This window comes from Rutilus rutilus (assembly GCF_951802725.1).
Source record: "Rutilus rutilus genome assembly, chromosome: 15".
Classification (NCBI taxonomy): Eukaryota; Metazoa; Chordata; class Actinopteri; order Cypriniformes; family Leuciscidae; genus Rutilus; species Rutilus rutilus.
Window position 1 is genome coordinate 3888666 of NC_140220.1, and position 21025 is coordinate 3909690.

At 36.9% G+C, this 21025-nt stretch overlaps 2 protein-coding genes across 2 annotated transcripts in view; one reads left to right on the forward strand and one right to left on the reverse strand.

The window, feature by feature from the left end:
- Nucleotides 1-375: 375 nt before the first annotated feature.
- Nucleotides 376-9732, reverse strand: riox1 (ribosomal oxygenase 1). The gene is made up of 15 exons (XM_084431462.1): nucleotides 9591-9732; nucleotides 8711-8845; nucleotides 8478-8632; nucleotides 7085-7184; nucleotides 6888-7001; nucleotides 6050-6156; nucleotides 5860-5967; nucleotides 5228-5262; nucleotides 4960-5138; nucleotides 3791-3895; nucleotides 3566-3707; nucleotides 1981-2101; nucleotides 1243-1342; nucleotides 1079-1165; nucleotides 376-969 (listed from the first exon to the last, which is right to left on the reverse strand). The coding sequence occupies exons 1-15, from the start codon at nucleotides 9660-9662 to the stop codon at nucleotides 901-903; spliced, it is 1629 nt and encodes a 542-aa protein (XP_084287588.1). The 5' UTR covers nucleotides 9663-9732; the 3' UTR covers nucleotides 376-900.
- Nucleotides 9733-9995: 263 nt separating this feature from the next.
- The window catches only part of extl3 (exostosin-like glycosyltransferase 3), a 33137-nt gene continuing 22107 nt past the window's right edge, over nucleotides 9996-21025 (forward strand). The window contains exon 1 of the mRNA XM_084432022.1: nucleotides 9996-10173. The gene's annotated coding sequence lies outside the window, so the exon portion shown is untranslated. The remainder of the gene's footprint in view (nucleotides 10174-21025) is intronic.

Here is a 21025-nt window from a genome sequence, read left to right on the forward strand (position 1 = left end):
AGAAAATATTGTTTTATTTTGAATAAAAGCAGTTTTAACCTTTTATTCATCAAATATATTAGGTGTTTCCAACACTCATAATAAATCAGAATATTAGAATGATTTCTAAAGGATCATGTGATAGACTGGATGTCACATGTGACACTGAAGACTGGAGTAATGATGCTGAAAATTCAGCTTTGCATCACAGGAATAAATTATTTTTTAAAGTATATTCAAATAGAAAACTATTATTTTAAGTTGTAATAATATTTCACAATATTACTGTTTTTTTTCCTGCATTTTTGATCAAATAAACGCAGCCTTGATAAGCATTAGAGACTTCTTTCAAAAATATTAACAAATCATAATGTTTCCAAACTTTTGACCTGTACTGTAAGTGTTCGTATAACTTCAGCTATTATGTAAATAACATATTAAAAAGTAGTGGCCAAAAGTGATGTCCGGCCTAGGTCTTCACCCTACACCCTACAAAGATTTTGTAAGCAAATTGCATACTTGTGCTTCGAGTCGACTGTTTTATTTGTGATAACGCATTTTAACGCACAAATTGTATTAAAACTGTATTAAGCCAAATAATTTTGTCAGATAAATACCCTTACCAAGTTTAGTGTTTTGTTGTTCCTTCATATTAAAAAAATATATATTTTCCTCATATTTTGATAGTTTAATCAAACTTGTAGGGTCATTGAAAACACATACCCCCTCCAGACATCACTTTTACACACAGTTACCACAGAGCTGGTACAAAGAAAAGAAACCTCAAAAATACTCTGGTTTGCTTTCAATACATGTTTTATACACATTGGATCATTTTAGTTTAAAAAAACATTGCCGTCTGAACAGATGACAAGCATATGATGCAGAACCCTCGTTTTCTTTGGACAACAACTAATATTTTTATTCAGCGGTCAAAGGTTCGGCTGTGTGGATCATTCCCTTCTCGAAGAGCAGCTCGGCCAGAGACATCTGCAAAACGAGATTCATTTCAAACACAGAATAACACACGTGCATGAACACATACGTGCGATTTCAAACAGGTCATATTGGGCTAAAGTCCATGAAATCCACGCGGTACCTTAGCCTCCGCTGTCTCGCATGGTAAACTGGCCACAGGAACAAACTTGGGATATGAATGAATCAGAAACTCCATGGCATCTATGTGCTGTTAAAACACATGATCAGTCAAATGCTTAATACAGGTAAAAGCCACAGTCATTAGAGACAAGAGTGCAGGTTTACCTCTGCTTTCATCTCAATGTTCTTGGGTTCTTCTTTATGATAGACTCTAGAGTTCTCAGTAATGTAATACAGACGCACAGTGTCTCCATCACTGCACAACCTATGAAGACAAGTTATTCTTCTGATTCTAACACATGGCATATACCATTTGTGACCCTGGACCACAAAACCAGTCACATGGGTCCATTTTTTTTAAATTGAGATTTATACATCACATGAAAGCTGAATAAAAAAGCTTGGGACAATATTTGGTCGAGATACAACTAATAAAAATCTGGAATCTGAGGGTGCAAAAAAATCAAAACATTGAGAAAATTGCCTTTAAAATTGTCTATTTATGATGTTCACGATTGTGCAGCATTCACTCACAAAAATAAATGTTTTATATATTTACGGTAGGAATTTTACAAAATATCTTCATGGATCATGATCTTTACTTAATATCCTAATGATTTTTGGCATAAAAGAAAAATCTATAATTTTGACCCATACAATGTATTGTTGGCTACTGCCACAGATATACCCGTGCGACATGTGACTGGTTTTGTGATCCAGACAAACCAACTAAACAAATGTGTATCTTTATCTGAACATCCATCTGGAGTTATATTATTTCGAGTTCTCTCATCACGTTCAAATCAGACTCACTTTATGCACCTTAAAGGAGAGTGAAATATAATGTCTTTTGCTCTGTAGATTGAGAAGTGTTACAGGAAAATAATGTTCTGGATGAGGTACCTTGCCGCCCCGGCCCGCATCAGTCTGATTTTGGTTTGGCTCTTCAGTTCAACAGTGACATTAAGGGCCTCACCGTCTCCCCATCGAGCAGGAGCCCCGTACACACTGCCGGCCTTCTCCTCTACAAAACACACACAAATGCATTTTATTAAACATACAGTATCAAACAGAGCTTGATCTCTGATTCAACACAACTACTTGTTTTGAGATGTCTAATTTCTTTAAAAACAGAATTCGCAAACATATATTTTCTGAAACTCAAAGAATTGGTTGAGACCGACGTCTGTATGTCTGACCATTCAAAAGGGATATTTTAAAGCAAATAAAATGACACATTTCACCTTAAGTTTTCATGTAACTGATAGTTTTCAGTCACGTGACTGGAGCACAAAACATCCACAGAACTAATTTTCCATCTATTTCAAACCACTAATATTTAGATCACCTCTCAAAAGAAGAATAACACAAATATGTGAACAAAAATGCGAGATTTGGGCACTTGTGGTTCAAATAGTGTGTCAATCACTAAAAACAGCAAGATAGTCTAAAAAGCTTAACGTGAAAAACACTTAATGTGCCTTAAATTAAAACAGTAGGCGCGTTTCCATTACAGATTTGCGCAAAACTTGTGCGATTTTTTCTAAATGTCGACAAAAAACTATTGCGAAATGACGGCGTTTCCATTAACCGATGTTATGCGACTAAAACTTCATTTTTTTCCTCTCGCGATAAGTAAAATCACTCCAAAAATCATGGCAACGGACGTTGGTAGGTTTATGTACTATATCCCAGCCACTGCACTAGCCATTATTATTAATCGAAGGAGACGTATGTGTGTGTTTTCCAAGCATTAATGGTAAGGAACGACCCTTATTATACTTGTGAGCGGCACATATGAGGAGTTTCTGGGTGTTTCTCCCTCATTTCTGCTTCGAGGTCTTGATTGTGGCCTTTATTTGAGGTTTAGAATCCATTATTCCTGTAATTATTTTGTCTTATATGAATTTAATAAAGAAATCTGTCTCGTATTCTGTCCAAACACACCGCGTCATCTACGTCAGGTGACCCGTGAATGCGCAAAAACTGTTTCCATTGCAGTTTTGCGAAATATTTCTTTTTCGAATTGCCTGAAAAACCTCCTCATGCGAGCGGAAAAACTTTTTTGCGATAAATGGAAGTTTTTGCGAAATTGACGTGTTTCTATTGGGCGTATTTTCAATTCGCAATTTCAATTTGTAGGGTAATGGAAACACGGCTAGTGATATTAAAAGATCAAATTCCACATACACCTTATTGATGATGCATATATGTACATGCAATGTTCAGAATATGAATGCAAAGCACTAAATGCTTAATAGGAAACTGCGAGTTGCATTTATATTCTGTGTTCATCTGCATGCATGTACATAGTACGCACCATCAATAAGGTGTATATTGAAATTGGTCTTTTAATATCACTGTATTTCTACATTATCACTTACATTAGGTAAAAACATGGTAAAAATGACTGGCGTGTTTCGCCCTTCAGGTGTGCGTTCCTATCAGCCTGTGACGTCACGTGAAAACTATGAGTTGTAAGACTCACCAGAGTTCAGCAGAGGTGGAAGGCAGTCGTGCAGAAAGTCTTTGGCTTTCTGATCTACAGAAGCATCAACTGGCGCAAACTGTATCAGTTTCTTCATCAGGCCCTGGACGTGTGCAATGAATTTGTCTCTTCGTGGGTCTTCCTGTTCACATGCACGAGTCATTTCAGTGTCGATATAGATCAGGAATCGGAGCTTGTGTATTAATGGAGTCTGAATACAAGTACCTTCTCTGAGTTCTGAACTCCCATGAACTGAAGGTAATCGAGCGGCAGCCCCTTCCTGAACTCAACATCATCTTCCATCGCGATCTCCAGAGCTGCTGGCATCAACTGCAAATCAAAAATATTCACCGAAGTGACAATATCATTGATCAATATCACATTTCACACCAAAAATCAAAAGAAATAAAGCAGCAAACAAAGATTTTTAGTCCATATAATGCTTGGTTAATGTTTGAAAAACACACACAGCAATCATGATGTTAATCCATACGACCCCAGTGGATGAATCAATGTCTTCTGAAGCCAAATGATATGCGTGTGCAGGGCTTGATATTAACTTTTTGCTTATTACTGGATTTCCAAAGTTACTAGCCACTCAGCATTTTCACTGGCCACAATTTTGACATGGGGAAAAACTGCCATATAGATATTTTTAATATTATCTCATAATTTGGCAGCCAGTTTATTAGGCTGCTGTCACTTTAAGACCTGACGCACGGATCCATTATACTGTTACACATGCGTTTTCTTTCTCGACTGTTTTCATTCACTTAAAACACAACTGACTGTATACATGAATACTCGCCAAGACTGCCATTTTGACATTATTTTGTGTGTGTTGGACTGATGAAGTGCAATAAGCAGCAAAAACAAACTGAATTTAGTACGGCTTTATGTTCACGCACTTTGGGTTTTGAGCACAAAATCTGCAGGAATGAGTAAAATTATGCGCAATCCCACACCGTAACTCAAGCCCTGTAACACCAACAATAGTCATCCAAAGCAAATGACTACAGTGCACTTAGTTTATTATTTCAGATGCCTTTTTAAAAGACAAAAATTGAAAAATGTATGTATTATAGATCAAATTCAACCAGCGAAAGTGGCTAGTAGGAGAGACTGCGTTACACGCCACTCCTGAAATACACCCGCATTTGACGGGTTGGCGGGTGTTAATGTCAAGCCCTGGGTGTGTGCAAGAAAAATACTAAGATTTTCAAGTAAATAATTTGAATCTGAGTAAATAATGAGAGAATTTTCATTTTTGGGTGAACTATCCCTTTAATGGCCCTAAAATAGGTTCATTTTCTTTAGATTTTGGTGTGAAGACGTTTTGACAGTTGAAATTCATTAATGATTCACGGCACAGAAGCAGAAGTAAAGGCTCGTACTTTCAGGAGCAGATCTCCCCAGCTGTTCCTCTGGTAGGAGGACACGGTGATGTGCAGAGAATGAACATCGGGCAGACAGTCACCCTGATGAATGAAGCCGCGGGGAAAATACAGCAGATCCCCAGCTTCCAACACCACGTCCATGATGGGCTGCCCGATCTCCTTCTGGCTGAAATTAGCTTGAGGAGAAATGCAACAGACAGAGGGTTTATTCCCTTTAGAAAAAAAAAAATAATAAAAAATCTAATATGACCAGCTATGTACTTACGACTGGACACCAGCGGCAACACTTCATCTTCAGAACTGAGGGAAGACAGAAGAGCTACTAGTTAATATGTTACAGTCCTATTATGCTTTTTTCCATGTTCATCTTTCTTTAGTGTGTAATGTTGCAGTTCGAGCACAAAGTCCCTCCAGCGGGAGTTCTTCTCTATATCAGTGTCAGTGTTTCTGAACTCCTGAAACGCCTCCATTGTAGTCTTGAGTTTCTTCCGGGAACGAACACGTCACAATATTCCTCATTTAAATAATTAATGCGCAGAATAAAGGGGCGGGGCCTGGTTGAGTTAGTTAGTAGTGTGTTAAACTGGTGGTTATGGTAAGGGGCGGGACATTTCACAAACACACTCGAAGCTCTTGACCAATCACAACACACTGATCCAGCCGACCAATCAGAGCACAGTGTGCTTTACAGAAGGAGGGGCTTCATAGAGACATGAACTAAACAGAGCGTTACTGACAGACTGGGAAGAGAGGAGCTGCAACAATGGAGAATATGGGGAAAAAAATGTGTTTTTTAAACATTCAAGCATGAAAACCTGTTCTAGAAGACCTAAAAACAAATCAAGACTTTGAAAAAGGGCATAACATGGCCTCTTCAAAGCATAACTGATCACTCACCGAGGATTGTACACTCTCCAGTGCTTTTTGCCCTCGAGCTGAACAACGAAAGCCTCTATATCATCATAGTGAGGAGCAAAGCCCTGCGTCCCCGGTGGTGTTAGATACCTGAAAAACAAATCACAGGTAAATGATAACTGACAGTGAAGAATCTAATATTTATGAATAAAGTTTATGCATCGCCACGTACATGTTTGCGCCTGCCATACTACCAAACTTCTCCTGAAGAATGGAGAGCACTTGCCACACAGTGGAGGAAAACGCTTGAGGATTGAGCATCCTGAGAGAGCAGCCGCTCTGACAACACACAGCAAACAACATCTGTCAATAAACTTCACACTTTCACAGTCAAATCAAAACTGAGGCCTTACAGAAGTGTTATGTATATTGTAACGACAGCCCTACTAATTTTAAGAATGTTTGCACAACAGAATATTATCACCTTTGCATCTTTTACATTATATTGCCTCCACTATCATATATGTATATATATGACCCTGGACCACAAAACCAGTCACATGTCGCACAGGTATATATTTGTGGCAATAGCCAACAATGCATTGTATGGGTCAAAATTATTGATTTTTCTTTTATGCCAAAAATCATTAGGATATTAAGTAAAGATCATGTTCCATGAAGATATTTTGTACATTTCCTACCGTAAATATATAAAACATTTATTTTTGTGAGTGAATGCAGCACAATCACGAACATAAATGAACAACTTTAAAGGAGATTTTCTCAATGTTTCGATTTTTTTGCACCCTCAGATTCCAGATTTTCAAGTAGTTTTATCTCGGCCAAATATTGTCCTATCCTAACAAACCACCACACATCAATGGAAAGCTTATTCATTGAGCTTTCATATGATGTATAAATCTCAATTTCAAAATTGTGACCCATGTGATTGTGACACATATGTGTATGTGATCATATCATACATATATATGATCAAAGCCAAAATGTAATACCAGTAATCATACAACACATCAGTTTTAGTGTATTAGGGAAATGTTCATGATCTGTACCTCATAGAAATCCCACACCGTGTACGGTAACGCTCTTCCTGGAGGATTGTGTGTCTCTCTTTTGCCATTTGTGTAGCTCGTCACGTCCAGGTTCACTCCATACTGCACATCATCCTGAGCAAAACACTGAACATTACATCTGACGGCGGCTTTAGATATACCGATTCCCTCTGAATCAAAGAACAAAAATTGCTTACGTTTCTTAAGATCTGGTCAAACTCGGCGGTAGAAAAGAGTCCTTTGTAATAATCTGGATTCTGCCGTTGGATCAGCATTGGTTTCTTCTCCCAATTATCTCTATAAATGTAGACAAAACAAGACATCTCTGATCCAAAGCAACTTCTAGTAACCTTTCTGGATGACTTACTAGGTCAATCTAATGCAAACTGCTTAAGAAAATTATAATTTTCCAATACCAATATCAAAAGAAACATTCAATATAATTTTCATGAAAAAGTAGTTGACTACAATTTAGAGCTGCGTGATTAACTGTTAAAAGATCGTGATCTCGATTCAAAAAGCCACGCGATCTCATTCCTAAATGACAACGATTCAGCTGTCTATTAAACCTTCGACAAGTCCGATCAGCGATCATTCAGATCTGTGTTCTGATCCAGAGAGAGTAATTGTCATGTATAGGTATGAAACAGCTTCACACAGTCACATAATCATTATTTCTGTTACAATACTGGGATAAAAGTTATAGTTTGTGGATATAAACACTGATGTCTACGGTAGCGATCAAAATAGAGTAAATCGCCTTTTGAAAGTAACTTGAGGCTTCAAATAAAGATTGTATCAATTACATCGTTACACCAGTAGGTGGCGACAAGTGACTGTTAAAATGTATTTGTCATTGAATCATTCGTTCAAGAGATTCGTTCAAAAATGAAATGAAGTCTTTATGAGTGAGTCATTGAATCATTTTCAATGTTTTTTTTTTTTTTTTATTCAAATTATTGAAATGATTTTCTATTAATAGACTGCAGCAATTAACATTTTGTCAGAACCTCTACTAAATTACATTATGCTGTCTAGCTATCTATTCAGAATCATGGGAGAATCGTTAGCTCTGTTTTAAACCAAAAAAATTATAATTCATGATCTTTAATCAACATGGCAGTATTTGTTGTAATGAGCTTTTTTATTTATTAAGTCCGGACAGGATGATTTTTATTATTGTCATACGGTACAGGGAACGAGTTTTTGCATTATAGTATTGAGTTCATAATGTTTATAATTTTGTGTTTCAAGTCATTTATTATTACAGTACTTTATACAAAACAGATTGTTTCACAGTAATAAACAAGAAAACAAGAGTATTGATGTTGCAGAAGTATGAAACAACGTCATTTTCAGCTATAAAGCAGCTTTACAGAAAACAACAGTGTCATTATTCAACTAAAGTCCTATTATCACTGTAAATCCATATTGTTAAAAGCGCTATATAAATGAAGGTGACTTGACTTGACTTAAAGTCAGTTGAGTGTTGATTCAATCCAGTTCAACAACAGTATTAATTTTGCAAAGTTCATCAATTATGAAACTAATTCAATTGAGCTATAAATGTGTGTGTGTGTGGTCTCAAACCTGAGGAAGCTTTTGTCTTGGACTGGGTGAATCAGCCACTGGAACAGTCTGTTAGCTCTATCTCTGCTGTTGTTGACCTTCGCCAGATCCGTCAGGAGTGCGTCAAGAGCTGGGCTGTCAAATCCTTCAGCGTCATCGGCCTCACAGTCCATCTCCTGGAAAACACAGAACATCGTGAGCTTCAGATCTCCACTGATGCTCCTGCATCTGTCGATGTACAGTTAGACACTTACGCCTCGAGATTTCTCAGAGCTGCTGGGCCTCATGCGGGATTTCAGAGGTTTCATTCTTTTCCTTTTATTAGATGTCTTGTTTAATTGGATGCCATTCTCCTTCTTTTTGATTTTCTTTGCTGCTGGTGCCTTAGCCTGCAAAACAGAAGTCATGCTATTACATTTTACAGTGCTTACAAAAAAAGAAATGGTGGTAATACCATGGTATTTTTCTAATTCAAGGGTTTTCAATCTTATATTTTTGACCCCCAAATGTGATTATTCTAGTGCAAGGGCCCCACATCCTAACACTTAAAAGGCAGCAATATATGTTTGTGTATAAAGACCACATTTATAGAGTGAAAAATTAATATTATAAATACGCATAAAATATTGTTTAGAAAATGTTTAGTTTCTATGCTTCTACATTATTATTGTTTTTCTAATCAATATTATACTTTACGGTTAAATGTATTATGTATTAATTTAATGCATTTTAAATCAATGTACTTATTTGAATCTATTTTATTCAAACCATTCTGTTAGTTAGCTAGAATAAACTTATTTTAACATTTTTATACAGTTTTTCTCCAAACTTTTACACTCCCTTGCAGACACAGTTAGAAGATTTAGTTGTTTTTAGTCATAGTGTATATACCATTTAATCATATTATATACAGTGGTATTTAAATGGTACTCAAATACGTTTTGGTTAGCAAAAGAACAGAGAGGTTTTGCACAATATATTCTATATTCAGTGTGTTTTCATTATATTAGAAATCAATATTGATGATGATGTGCCTGGTTTAACAACTTTTCACTGACATGAGGTTTATGTTCCCCCGTAAGAAGCTTTCAACCACGCAAATTTTTTTAAATTTCTCAAATGCAGCCTTTTTACCTGCACTTTAGATGTTGCTCCTCCTGATAACGTCTGATAAATAGATAATGCGGACATGTGTTTTCTTTCCATGGCTCAGTCCTGAACAGCAGACATGAGACACATGAGAGCTTTTCTTCTGCAGGAGACAATAGAAACAAACAGCGCCAACACTGCCACCTACAGGTCTGGATCTGCAATGACATGTTTAAAACAATTCCCCCTTTACCACATCCGCACATGTATAATACATAAAACACATACTATATACACGATTATCAGTGAATTAATTATCCTAAATTCATTTTATGATGACGTATAACCAAAAACCCACCGGAAATAATTGTAAATCAAGCTCTCCGCTCTAAACGCTAGATGGCAGCACGCGAATGCGCTGAACAGTTACACCTCGCGAGCTCCCAGGCCGCTTTCGCGCATGCGCATTAACGTCGCGGCTGCTGTACGCGTTTTGCTGCACCGAGAGAGACGGAGGGTTTTCAGAAGACGTTTACCGGGCCGTTTCTGTCCGTTACCGACACAATGTACACGCTGAAGACTAGGAGTCTATGAGGACTGACGTACTGTCTGATGGATTTATCCTGAGGTAAAGTAAAATACGGTTTGTCGTTCATTAGCGGGTCGGTTAGCAGCGGCTAACATCAAACAAACAGATGGGGAAAATATTCCTGAATTATTTTTTCCACAAATGACACTCAAATGGGAAATATTGTAGTTATGATAATGCTCTAATAATAATGAATAATGTTAGTCTTTGGTGGGACCTGGTCCTTTTTAGATTTCTGTGTGTCTAAAGTACTGTAGGCAATCAGTGTAAGTTGGTCATTTAAATGACGCGTTGAACAAATCCGACAGACTGGACCTGATCAATAATATCAGACACACACTGAGCTGATTTATTAATAACAGCTAATCTTAACAGCAACAGCGGGCACACTCTTATATTGTCATTTTATAGCATCTGATCTGATCAATAATATCAGACACACACTGATCTGATTTATTAATAAATAAATACGTAACTTCGAATATGAGACACTCTTAATTCATAACATCTAATCTAATCATCATTATCAGACACACTCTAATGTCTCATGTCATTAATTTATCATATTTATAATATCAGACAGTGATCTGATCTATTAGCTATAGGCTAATAACATGATCTGATGACACACACTGAGGATGTAAATGACAGTCATAATGTGATATGAGATCATTCAGAATGTCTCATATTGAGAATATCTTAATCTGATTGTTGGAATATCACATACGCACTTCTGTGATCTGATCTCACTTGACAAACTCTTGACTCAAGAGATCAGATCCTAATCCAGAACGTAGATTCTCAATCTCTGTATGAGATATTTTTAGTCTGACACTTTAAGATCAGATCATATCTGATATTGTTGATTTACAACCTATTGTGTCTGATAATTCAGACGCAAGACGTTATAAATGACGGTGAATGTTTGATTATTTTGAACAGGTATGATAATCTCATTGATTAGGTCTGCATCTGGTATCCCAGTTGACAGATGTGGTGAGGTGGTCATTGATTTTCTTTGTTTGGGTGCTGACATGTTCCCTGTGTTTGTGTAAATGAGTTGTTTTCCTCCTCACCCATCTGTGAAGGTGTCTGTCATCTCATTGCACGTTTTAATTGTGAAGGAAAATAAAGATATTTAGTCTCTCTGCCCTGCTGACCATCTGTGCAATGTAGTGCCAGTTCAGGCGTGACTAAAAGAAACACTGAATCACCAAACCGTTTTATTAGTCTAACAGCTCTTATTATAGGTTGTTGTGTGCTTGAGATGCCTTTATTTAGGCATTTTATTAATCTAAAGAGCCGTACGTCAACATATATTGATTATGTGTCGCCCTCAACGTGCGTGTAGGATTCTGGTCTAAACTTTATAGGAATCGGCATGTCTTTTCTGCTGTTGGTACTGTACTCTGCTTTGTGATTTTGAGCATCATGCAGTAATTCCCCTCAGGCGAAAGGACCAATCACGCGAGCTCCTCTCCCGCTATCCGTCACTGTCCAGCGGTGTGGGAATGTAGAGGTCTGGCAGCTGTTACTAGGGTCTTAAGATTTTACTAGTGTTAAATCTGTGATCCGGCATAAGGCTGGGAAAGGGCCTGCTGGGTTTGTTTGCGCCGCTCTGGATGGATAACGTTGGCGGGATTTGATCCTATGTGGATCAGGTGCTTCTGAATATATGGGTTTTTTTTTAGCTTGATTTGTTTTACGACAATAAAGTCGGGTCGTTAACTAAATAAAGCTGTGTTTCCCTCATCATAAACACCCTGATGTGTGGGGAAAACTGCTAATATATGGGCATTTATTAGAGTCTCACGACTAGTTTCGCAGTCCTACACCAAAGAGAAGTTGACAGAGCTAAATAAACGACGATAAAGTCGGGTTGTTAAAGGGTTAGTTCACCCAAAATTTACTCGCCCTCATGTCGTTCCAAACCCAAAGACTTTTATTCATCTTCAGGAACACAATTGATGATATCTTTGATGAAATCTGAGAGTTTTCTGTCCCTCCATTGACAGCTACGCAACTACCACTGTGACGCTTCAAGAAGTTCATAGAGAGATCTAGGGCTGGGTATTATTGACACAAATTTCACAATTCACAAGCTTGCAATTCGATTCGATTTTGATTCTGATTCGATTCAATATTGATTATTTTGGATATCAGGTACAGTACAAGGCAAATTTCAAATCCCTTAACTAATGCTGTAAACTATGGGAGTCAGTTGTAGCCTACTAGGCTTCATTAGCCTACTATAATATTGAAGGTGAACTGATTTGTATAAAAACTTAAATTACACTTTTATTTATTTTTATAATAATAAAGTTATATGAAATGTAAACATTTAAATGGTGGCTGTCATAAAAACTTGCTAGATTTATTCAAACATGCATTAAATATTGAAGAACATTAAAAAATCATTATGAATATGTAATATGGTGCATATATTTAGCAAAACGCTCTTTTTCTAGTTGACTGACGAGTTTATGGTCACTGGATATGGTTTTTCTGAGGTAAATGTGACGTTACATGACATTGTTTACAAGCCGTTTTAATGACATCTTTCCACGGTTGAAACACTGATTGAGCGATTCCATGTCACATGATGCGGATTTCGATAAGTTGTACTCTACCTTTTAACACACTTTCAGATGCTCATTCAAGTGAAGAGTTGGATCAACTTAAAAAAATTACTTCAATTGGTAACACCTAAAGAAATTAAGTTTTCTCAACTTAAATTATCAGGTTTTTCACGATAAAACATGATAATTTAAGTTGAGATCTTAATTTCTTTAGGTGTTACCAATTGAAGTAATTTTTTTAAGTTGATCCAACTGTTCACTTTTTACAGTGATGTTTATTTCGTGCTGTAACTGGTGTTATTAAGGCAGAAGAGAAGATCATGTTCGCTCCGCGCTGCTGCTTCTCGAGCTGAGCTGAGCCAGAGCGATCTCACGCCACAGCGCCGAAACGGTTTTTATGTTTTTGAATTTCGTAAGAAAATCGACTTTATTTGAAATCGGAGACTTTGTTTCATATCAATAGTAACAAAGCACAAAGATTATTGCGATTTATTGGATGGGATGCGCTACAATGTTCCATTCATTCATCAACTGAAAACAGGATGACTAATCGATTCTTGGGATTTAAGAATCGATATTGGTTCGTAAAAATGAGAATCGAGAGAATTTTTTTTTTTTTTTTTTTTTTTTTTACCCGGCCCTAAAGAGATCGTAAAACTAATCCATATTAATTTGACTGATTTAGTCCAAATTTGCTGAAGAGAATCGATAGCTTTATATGTCGAACAGATTGAATTTAAACTTTTATTCACATATAAACATTGATCAGTGAACATGAAAAGAAGCTCAACTGAACCTGCTTGATGCGCGAGAACAAACCTCATTGGTTCTTGCTGAAGCTCAAACGTGATGCGTAACACGAGAATGAACCTCATTGGTTCTCGCATGTCAAGCGAACATGCTTGAGCTTCCGTTTACCAGATCTGACGTGTGAGTTGATGAATATTTATATGTGAATAAAAGCCTAAATTCAATCTGTTCATCATATAAAGCGATCGATTCTCTTCAGAAAATTTGGACTAAACCTCTCAATTCATAGTCGATTAGTTTTACGATCTCTTTATGAACTTCTTGAAGCGTCACAGTGTCAATGGAGGGACAGAAAACTCTCAGATTTCATCAAAAAGATCTTCATTTGCGTGAACAAAAGTCTTGCTGGTTTGGAACGATTTATTTAATGACAGAATTTACATTTGTGGGTGAACTATCCCTTTTAACTAAATAAAGCTGTGTTTCCCTCATCATAAACACCCTGATGTGGGGGAAAACTGCTAATATATGGGCATTTATTAGAGTCTCATGACTAGTTTCACAGATCTATTCTGAGTCCTACACCAAAGAGAAGTTGACAGAGCTGTTTTTGTGCTGGAAAATTGGATCTTATTCTGTGTCTGAGAAACTTGCTTTAATTGTGAACAAAGCGGACACTTGTCTATCCGTTTTCTAATTCCTGTCTAATGTGACTTCCATCAGTCTGATGAACTTAATTTACTCTGATCTGCTCTTTGCGTCTGATTCAGACTCAGAGTCTTTCTTTTGGTGCGTAAAGTTCACACAAAAGCAGGAGCTAATAAATATCACGCCACATTTCCTCAGCACACACTTCTGGGTGAGATATTTCCACAGAATGAAGCTGAGAGTTTGTTAGCCATATTCCTTCTGACATCTCCGAGTACGTCGAGCTCCAGGTCGTTTGAAACGCTTTCATTAGGAGTTATTATTTGCCATATGCCAGGAAGGTAAGGCAAGATTTTCCATCTGTTTTTCTTGCTGTCTTCCTTGGCTCTTGTTGTTATCCGTTGCAGGTTCTGGCCTAATTAAGATGACCGTACTTTCACCTTACTTTGCTCAGAAAAGTGGACCTGATACATTAGGCAGACACTGAAGTGCTTCTTAAGGTTTCCGAATCATTCTGTCCTGGAGGCACATCAGTCCTGACTTATATGATATATAATTCATACAGTTTGACATTAGTGTTGTAGGTTGTTGCCCAGAGCATTGCTATTCGTTTGCCCTAAATGAAAAGTTTGTTTAGTAATTTTGCTATTTAGTTTTTGGCCCAGTAAATCAAAAGAGCCATCAATCCTAGGGCTGCTCGAATATGGCAAAAATCATAATCACGATTATTTTGGTCAATATTGAAATCATGGTTATTTAACGTGATTATTGGTCGGTGAGAGATGATCAAAGTCTTATTTCATGATATGAGTCATTTTAAATTGTAAATGACATTTTTATGATTATCGATACTTCAGTAAAAACTAATACTAGGTTAATTAATGTAAGTAAAACGTCCTCAAAACAGTTACAGAAGACCAATAAACAGTCAATACAATAAGAACAAATAAATATTCAAATGTAAAATAACTGCTGTATAGATCAAATATAGACTAATCCTTATTACTTATCCTCATCAAACTACAGTTTATTCATTCAAGAGCAGTGTATGATTTTATCTTTGTCTTTTGTTGTTTGATTAAGCAGAATATCGCAGTTGAGATCGCTAAACTCCAGCGCATGTTTGTTTTCAGATCATCAGCGCTGCTTCCGCATTTTAGAAACACCGGGTAAAACACTGGAAGAATGTGTCCTGCTAAGAGAACAGCTCTGTTTGGAGGATTTAAGCCCTTTATAGCTGGCAACCACAAGCGTGAACGCTATAGTGAAGGTTTGTTTGCAATGCAAGATAAAGCAAATGCCAAATGAAAAACAGGTTTTCAGGATATATGACGAGAGTGCCAATATCACTTTTAAAAAGCAACACTATGTAGCTTTTCAACCTTCATAATATATTTCCAAGACCCTTGTGATGGTACATCGACTTACAATAGGTTGAATGACACGTCTGCCATAGCCTGACGGGGTCTGTATCGCTTTTACTGGCACTACGTAACTTCGGGGTTCGGGTAGTAACCCGAGCACAAAAAGAACTACAAAATTCGACTGCTTTACGGCATACGTCACTTCCCCCACCACTTCCTCAAATTTGGACGTGAGAGGCCAACCAGCACTTGTTTTCTGGCTTTCGTGCGTATGTTTTTGTCATGGCCAAAGCAGCAACGAACCAAAAAAAAAAAGTCAGAAGTCGGCGTGTACAAGTTTGGTAGGGGCTACATTCTTGCAAGTAAATAATACATGATTAGACGGACAAAATTATCTTTTAGGCTAAGTAGCCTAATGACTGCAGGCTAATAGTCATGTTTGTTTATTTATTTTTCTGGTGAAAGTGTCTTGCCTCAGGCTATAATGCAAATCGATTTTTCAACTTTGCAGATTCATCTATGGTAGCTTGATATAATATTGACGATATATGGCTATTACCTACCACACAAACATTGAATTGAATTAGCATTCTGTAAAACAGTAGCCAATAGGCCACTATAATGACGCTGGCTTGTAAACGTGAGCAACGCGATCTTTTGGCGTTTGAAAGACATTTCACACGCAACGCAGGCAGTCTGCCCAAGACGTGAGAACTCCTTCTGCAGAGTTCGGGGGTATCGGCTTGTCAACAAATGCATGTGTATCCCCTTGTGTGACCATGACAGATTTTACGACCGCAGTAGAAGACAATACTGTTTCCCAACTGTAGGGGGACCCCGAGAGCAAAAGTTACTTGGTGTTGCTTTAATTAATCGAGAAAGGCAGATATCGTTATCGCGATTAAAATACGATTAATCGTGCAGCCCTACATCATCCCTAAATAAATAATATTCTAACTTGAGTTCTTCAGTGTAAATCTATGGGGTTGTTTCATCCAGTTTATAATCCACCAGGCATAAAAATATCCATGCTTGTTCCCTTCTAATCAAGCGGCAACATTCTAATCTGAAAAATGAAGCCTACCCGGAAGTGTGAAAAACTGCAATACATCGAAAATCCGCTAGAGGGAGGTCCCAAAAGGGAGCAAATGTCCATAGACCACCATGTTAAAATGTCCGTTTTCACAGCATAAATTCATGTTTTTACAGGTTGGTCCCATGGACTTTTATTGTATTTTTCGATAGGTTCCGAGTGCCTGACAACTGTGAGGGGGGTGAATTTTTTTCTAACTCGGTAGTTTAGATCATATTTAGATATAAAATGTATGACAAATAAGGGCGTGGCTAACTTTGATTGACAGCTTGATTGACAGCTGATAACGAGCATAGGCTGCTCCAAGGAGAATGACAACATAAGAAGCGCCATTTTTGAACACAGTTGAAATATAATACTACTGTTTTTGAATCATGAAATGCAGTTTTAAGAGTTTTTCAGGCGAGAATGTAATTGTTTAAAGCTCAAATCTGTGGTTTATTTATAAAGATTTATGAAAATTGTATCCAGGTTGTGAGATCCAGACGATCACCGGGCGCTCGGCGCTCATGTACCCCGCCTGGTACAGCCTTTCCTCGGCTAGTCGTTCTGACATTTGCCGCTGACTCTGGCGTCTCTGTAGTGGTTAAACATGAGATATAATTCGTCTTGTGTATATCTAACGGGCGATTTTTGGTCTCGTGAATCTATAATTTGTTCCCTGGCCAATCGTTTTGGCTGAGGGGAAGTTTCATAACTTTATAAGCTATTTAACTTTACCGATGTATGGTTAGAGAGCGCTGATTGTATGTTTGACTGAATTGCTTGCTTTATTTCTATAGCTTCTTGTACCTTTTACTTATACTTTTATAATAGCTAATATTGATAAAACTGAAGTTTAACAAAAAGAGACTGGGTTGAGTTTTGTCATTTTAAATTTTAATACAACGAAGATGATCTGTAATGTTGTTTACTGCAACTGTTGTTTACTGTTGTTTAGTACAAATGCACATATTGCCTGGACCATATTAAAATGTTTAATATTTTTATATTATATTTAAAACGAAAAGAGGCGGGTTTGTGGTTTATATTTCGTTTTGTTATAAATAGGCAAATATGCAGTGAATATAATCAATACGCGTTGCCTGAACCACATTTGTGTGGCTATAATGTTTAAGATTTCTTTAAATGAAAACGAAAAGAGTTAGTATGGTGTTTTATAACATATTTCGTTGCCTAAAATATACAGAGATTACCGGAGTAGCAGAGCGAGCTGAGTGACTCGCACTGCGTCCTTTACCCATATATGGATTGGCCAGAAGGTGGGCGGGGTTAGGATTTCCCAAGATTTTCCAAGATGGCGCCGCCCATACCCCCCATAAACGGCTTCAAAACCGTTCTTCAGAAAGTCTATGGGTGACGTCACAGACGCTTTGTCCATATTTTTTACAGTCTATGCTTCTAATAGTATATTAGCACAGCTTTGTTCAACAAACTGCCTGATGGATCGGTTTTAGAGACTGTAATGATTCATTTCCACAGTTATTAACATTGTAAAAAAGTTTGGTAACACTTTATTTTACAGTGTCCTTGTTACATATGTGTGCTTACCGTAGTAATAACAGTAAATTATGCATAATTACATGTAACTAACCCTCAACCAAATCATAATCCTACCCTAACCCTATAGTAAGTACATGTTGTTAATTAATATTACTCAGTACTTAAATACATAATTACACTGAAACAATGACACCTTAAAATAAAGTGTAACCAAAAGTTTTTTGTTGTTGTTGACATTTTTTTAAACTTTAAAGTGCAATACTATAGTACAACAGCTGAAATGTGACATCTTTCTCTTTTGACCACTGTAATCAATCTCACTATATATTTTGTTCCTCTTTTGGAAAGTTATGGTAATGCTATTGGGGATTCTTGTCTTTTTGCTATTGGAGCAAATGGGAATGCAAAAATTATATTTATAGTAGTCCATTATATTTCCATTCACCACTATGTATATATAACACCATTATGTTAAATGGGTCCATTTAAGATATCGATCATGTCGATCAAACAATGCAGGATGGGCTAATCCCAAAAGATTAGTTTAATGCGACGTGTGAGCAATAGTAATAAAGGATCATTTTGTTTAATTTTAATAGACTTGCTTAATAGTAGGGTTGCTTTAAATTGGGTTTCACTAGCTAATTTCCTTGTATTATTGTATAGTTTAATCTCTTTTTTGTTGTCTGTGTGCCAAATAGGCTTGCTGTGGTAGTCGGTGTTTCATACAGCAGTGCAGCAGGAGTCAGATTTCACTTATTATGTGATGAGATGAGAGTAAGTAGAGATGACTGACAGGACAATGGCAGAGGATTTGATGCACAACAGATCAATGAGTGTCATTGACAAATATATGTTTTCCTGATGGCCACAAATGATCAGAATCTGAATCCCCAGCCTTGTTACCAGTAATACCAGTGTTTTCACAAGTTTATATTCCGGAAAACTGAAAGTTCTCACAGTGACATCCCTAGTGCCAAACATAGAAGCCTCCCAAACAACAGAGAAACATCACGGGTCTGATTCCTGTGGCATGTCTTCATGGAATTGGTTATTAAAGGTGTCAGATGGTGCTGAATCATTAAACCTCTTCTTTTTTTCCCCCACTTTTTTCTTCTATATATTAACTTTCTTGGAAATGGAAAAGAGAAAAACCACAGAGCGTGCAGTCACGTTAAATTAAAGTGCTAATTATAGAAAGCACAGCTCCGTATCTGCGGCTGCAGTCCGGCTCCAGGCTAATGGATGTGTAAATGAAAAGCGTTACATCTCACTATAGCAGCCCAGCTCGGCCATAATGGGATCATTCAGGGTGGGTATCGGTACCACAACATCAGGTGATCACTGCCTCATAAACGTCAAAGGGATATGAGCTGGAAAAGGCTGTCAGGCCACACACACACATTGTGCTTTCACCCCTGGGTGATATCAGGCTTCCTTTCTGTCTCTCTTATAGTATGTCAGAAGAATGAAAGTACATTGAATTCTCACAGTTTAGAGAGAGCTTAATGTCTGGTTTATTTTGGGTGAATATATAGTTACATTTGCTAAGTCGGGCATCACTGTTATTTTTATTTTTTGTCTATTTAAATTTCCGTTTTAATGGTTCAATTAGATTTTAGTCATCAAAAAGTATGTCTAATCAGTTGAATTCGTAAAACTTTTTTTAAAAAAATCCGGATCTATGATTTTATACAGATTTATTATCAAAAACAGTGAAGGCATAAAACAGTTTTTTTTTAAAAAATGACTTTCTTTTAAAATGTAATCAAATTAGCAATTAAAAATTCCTTTTATTTTTGGCAAACAAAGTGCGGCACAACAGGTTACTGTTAAAATTAAAACTTGGAGGGAAAATTATGTGAAGATAAAGTTTTAATAATATTCATAATTAAATTAAATAGATTTCTGTCACAATTTCTTCAAGTTCAACCAAACTTATTGTGGCGGGTTTTTCTGTGTGTATATGATATGAAGATAGACGGCAAACATAATTGATTCAATATATATATAGTATATTCATGATATTTCAAAATATACATGGCCAAAATCGTAGAAAAGTCAAATCACACCTCAACAATCCACAAATTGAGGTGTCATTTTACTTTTCTAAGAGATCAGACTTACGATTTTGGCCAAGCAGCCTATATATTGAAATAGGCAAACAAGTCATTTTAATAGAAAACTATATTGTAGAGATTTAAGGGTGGACTCTTTTGCCCATAAGTAACTACCTGATCACTATTAATAACCACTCAGAACACCTTAGCAACCCCATAGTATCTTGAAAACTGAAAACTTTAGCAATGCCTTGGCAACCACTTCTATAACGTCTAGTTTTAATAAAGATGTTTACGTTTGCAATCTTGAATGATGATGTTGTTCCATTTTTCTTGAAAAATACGTTTTGCTGTGTGCCTTGCACCAGTTGCCTCAGCATTTTTCTTCCCAGATGTCAGATGTTATGCAAGACAAGATAACACTTGACAAGCTCCCATAAACAGCATGAATATTATTGAGCATATTCAGAATATTATCTGGCATATAAAGATGCTCCAGTACTGCTTGTTGGTTCACACATTATGGTGATATTTTCTCCACATGCCTGTACTCCATATCTTTATCAGTTTATTTATACTTAATATCTATCTCCTGAGTAAAGGATTGCGATGAGTCCTCTTGTGACTTGGAGCTGCCTGTAGGCTATGTGAATTGGCTGTCAGCTTTCAGAGCTTCTCCGTCCTGAATAAAATTAGTCTACAGCTCCATTCTCCTCAGTGATTGAGCCCTGAAAGATGAGCTGGAACAGGTATAAACACCTGGTTTCCTTTAGAGAGCCGAGGTTACGTTAGTTGCAGACCAGTTTGCATAATATCGAAGATGAATGCGTCAGATACAATACAATACAAACTTTATTTCTAAAGCACATTTTAAAACAACCATGTTGACCAAAG

Coding starts and splice junctions, on each gene's coding strand:
- riox1 (XM_084431462.1), bottom strand. CDS start 9,662: ATGGAAAGAAAACACATGTCCGCATTATCTATTTATCAGACGTTATCA. Junction 8,846..9,590: donor GAGCAACATCTAAAGTGCAG/GTAAAAAGGCTG, acceptor TCTGTTTTGCAG/GCTAAGGCACCAGCAGCAAA. Junction 7,002..7,084: donor TTGACCAGATCTTAAGAAAC/GTAAGCAATTTT, acceptor TGTTTTGCTCAG/GATGATGTGCAGTATGGAGT.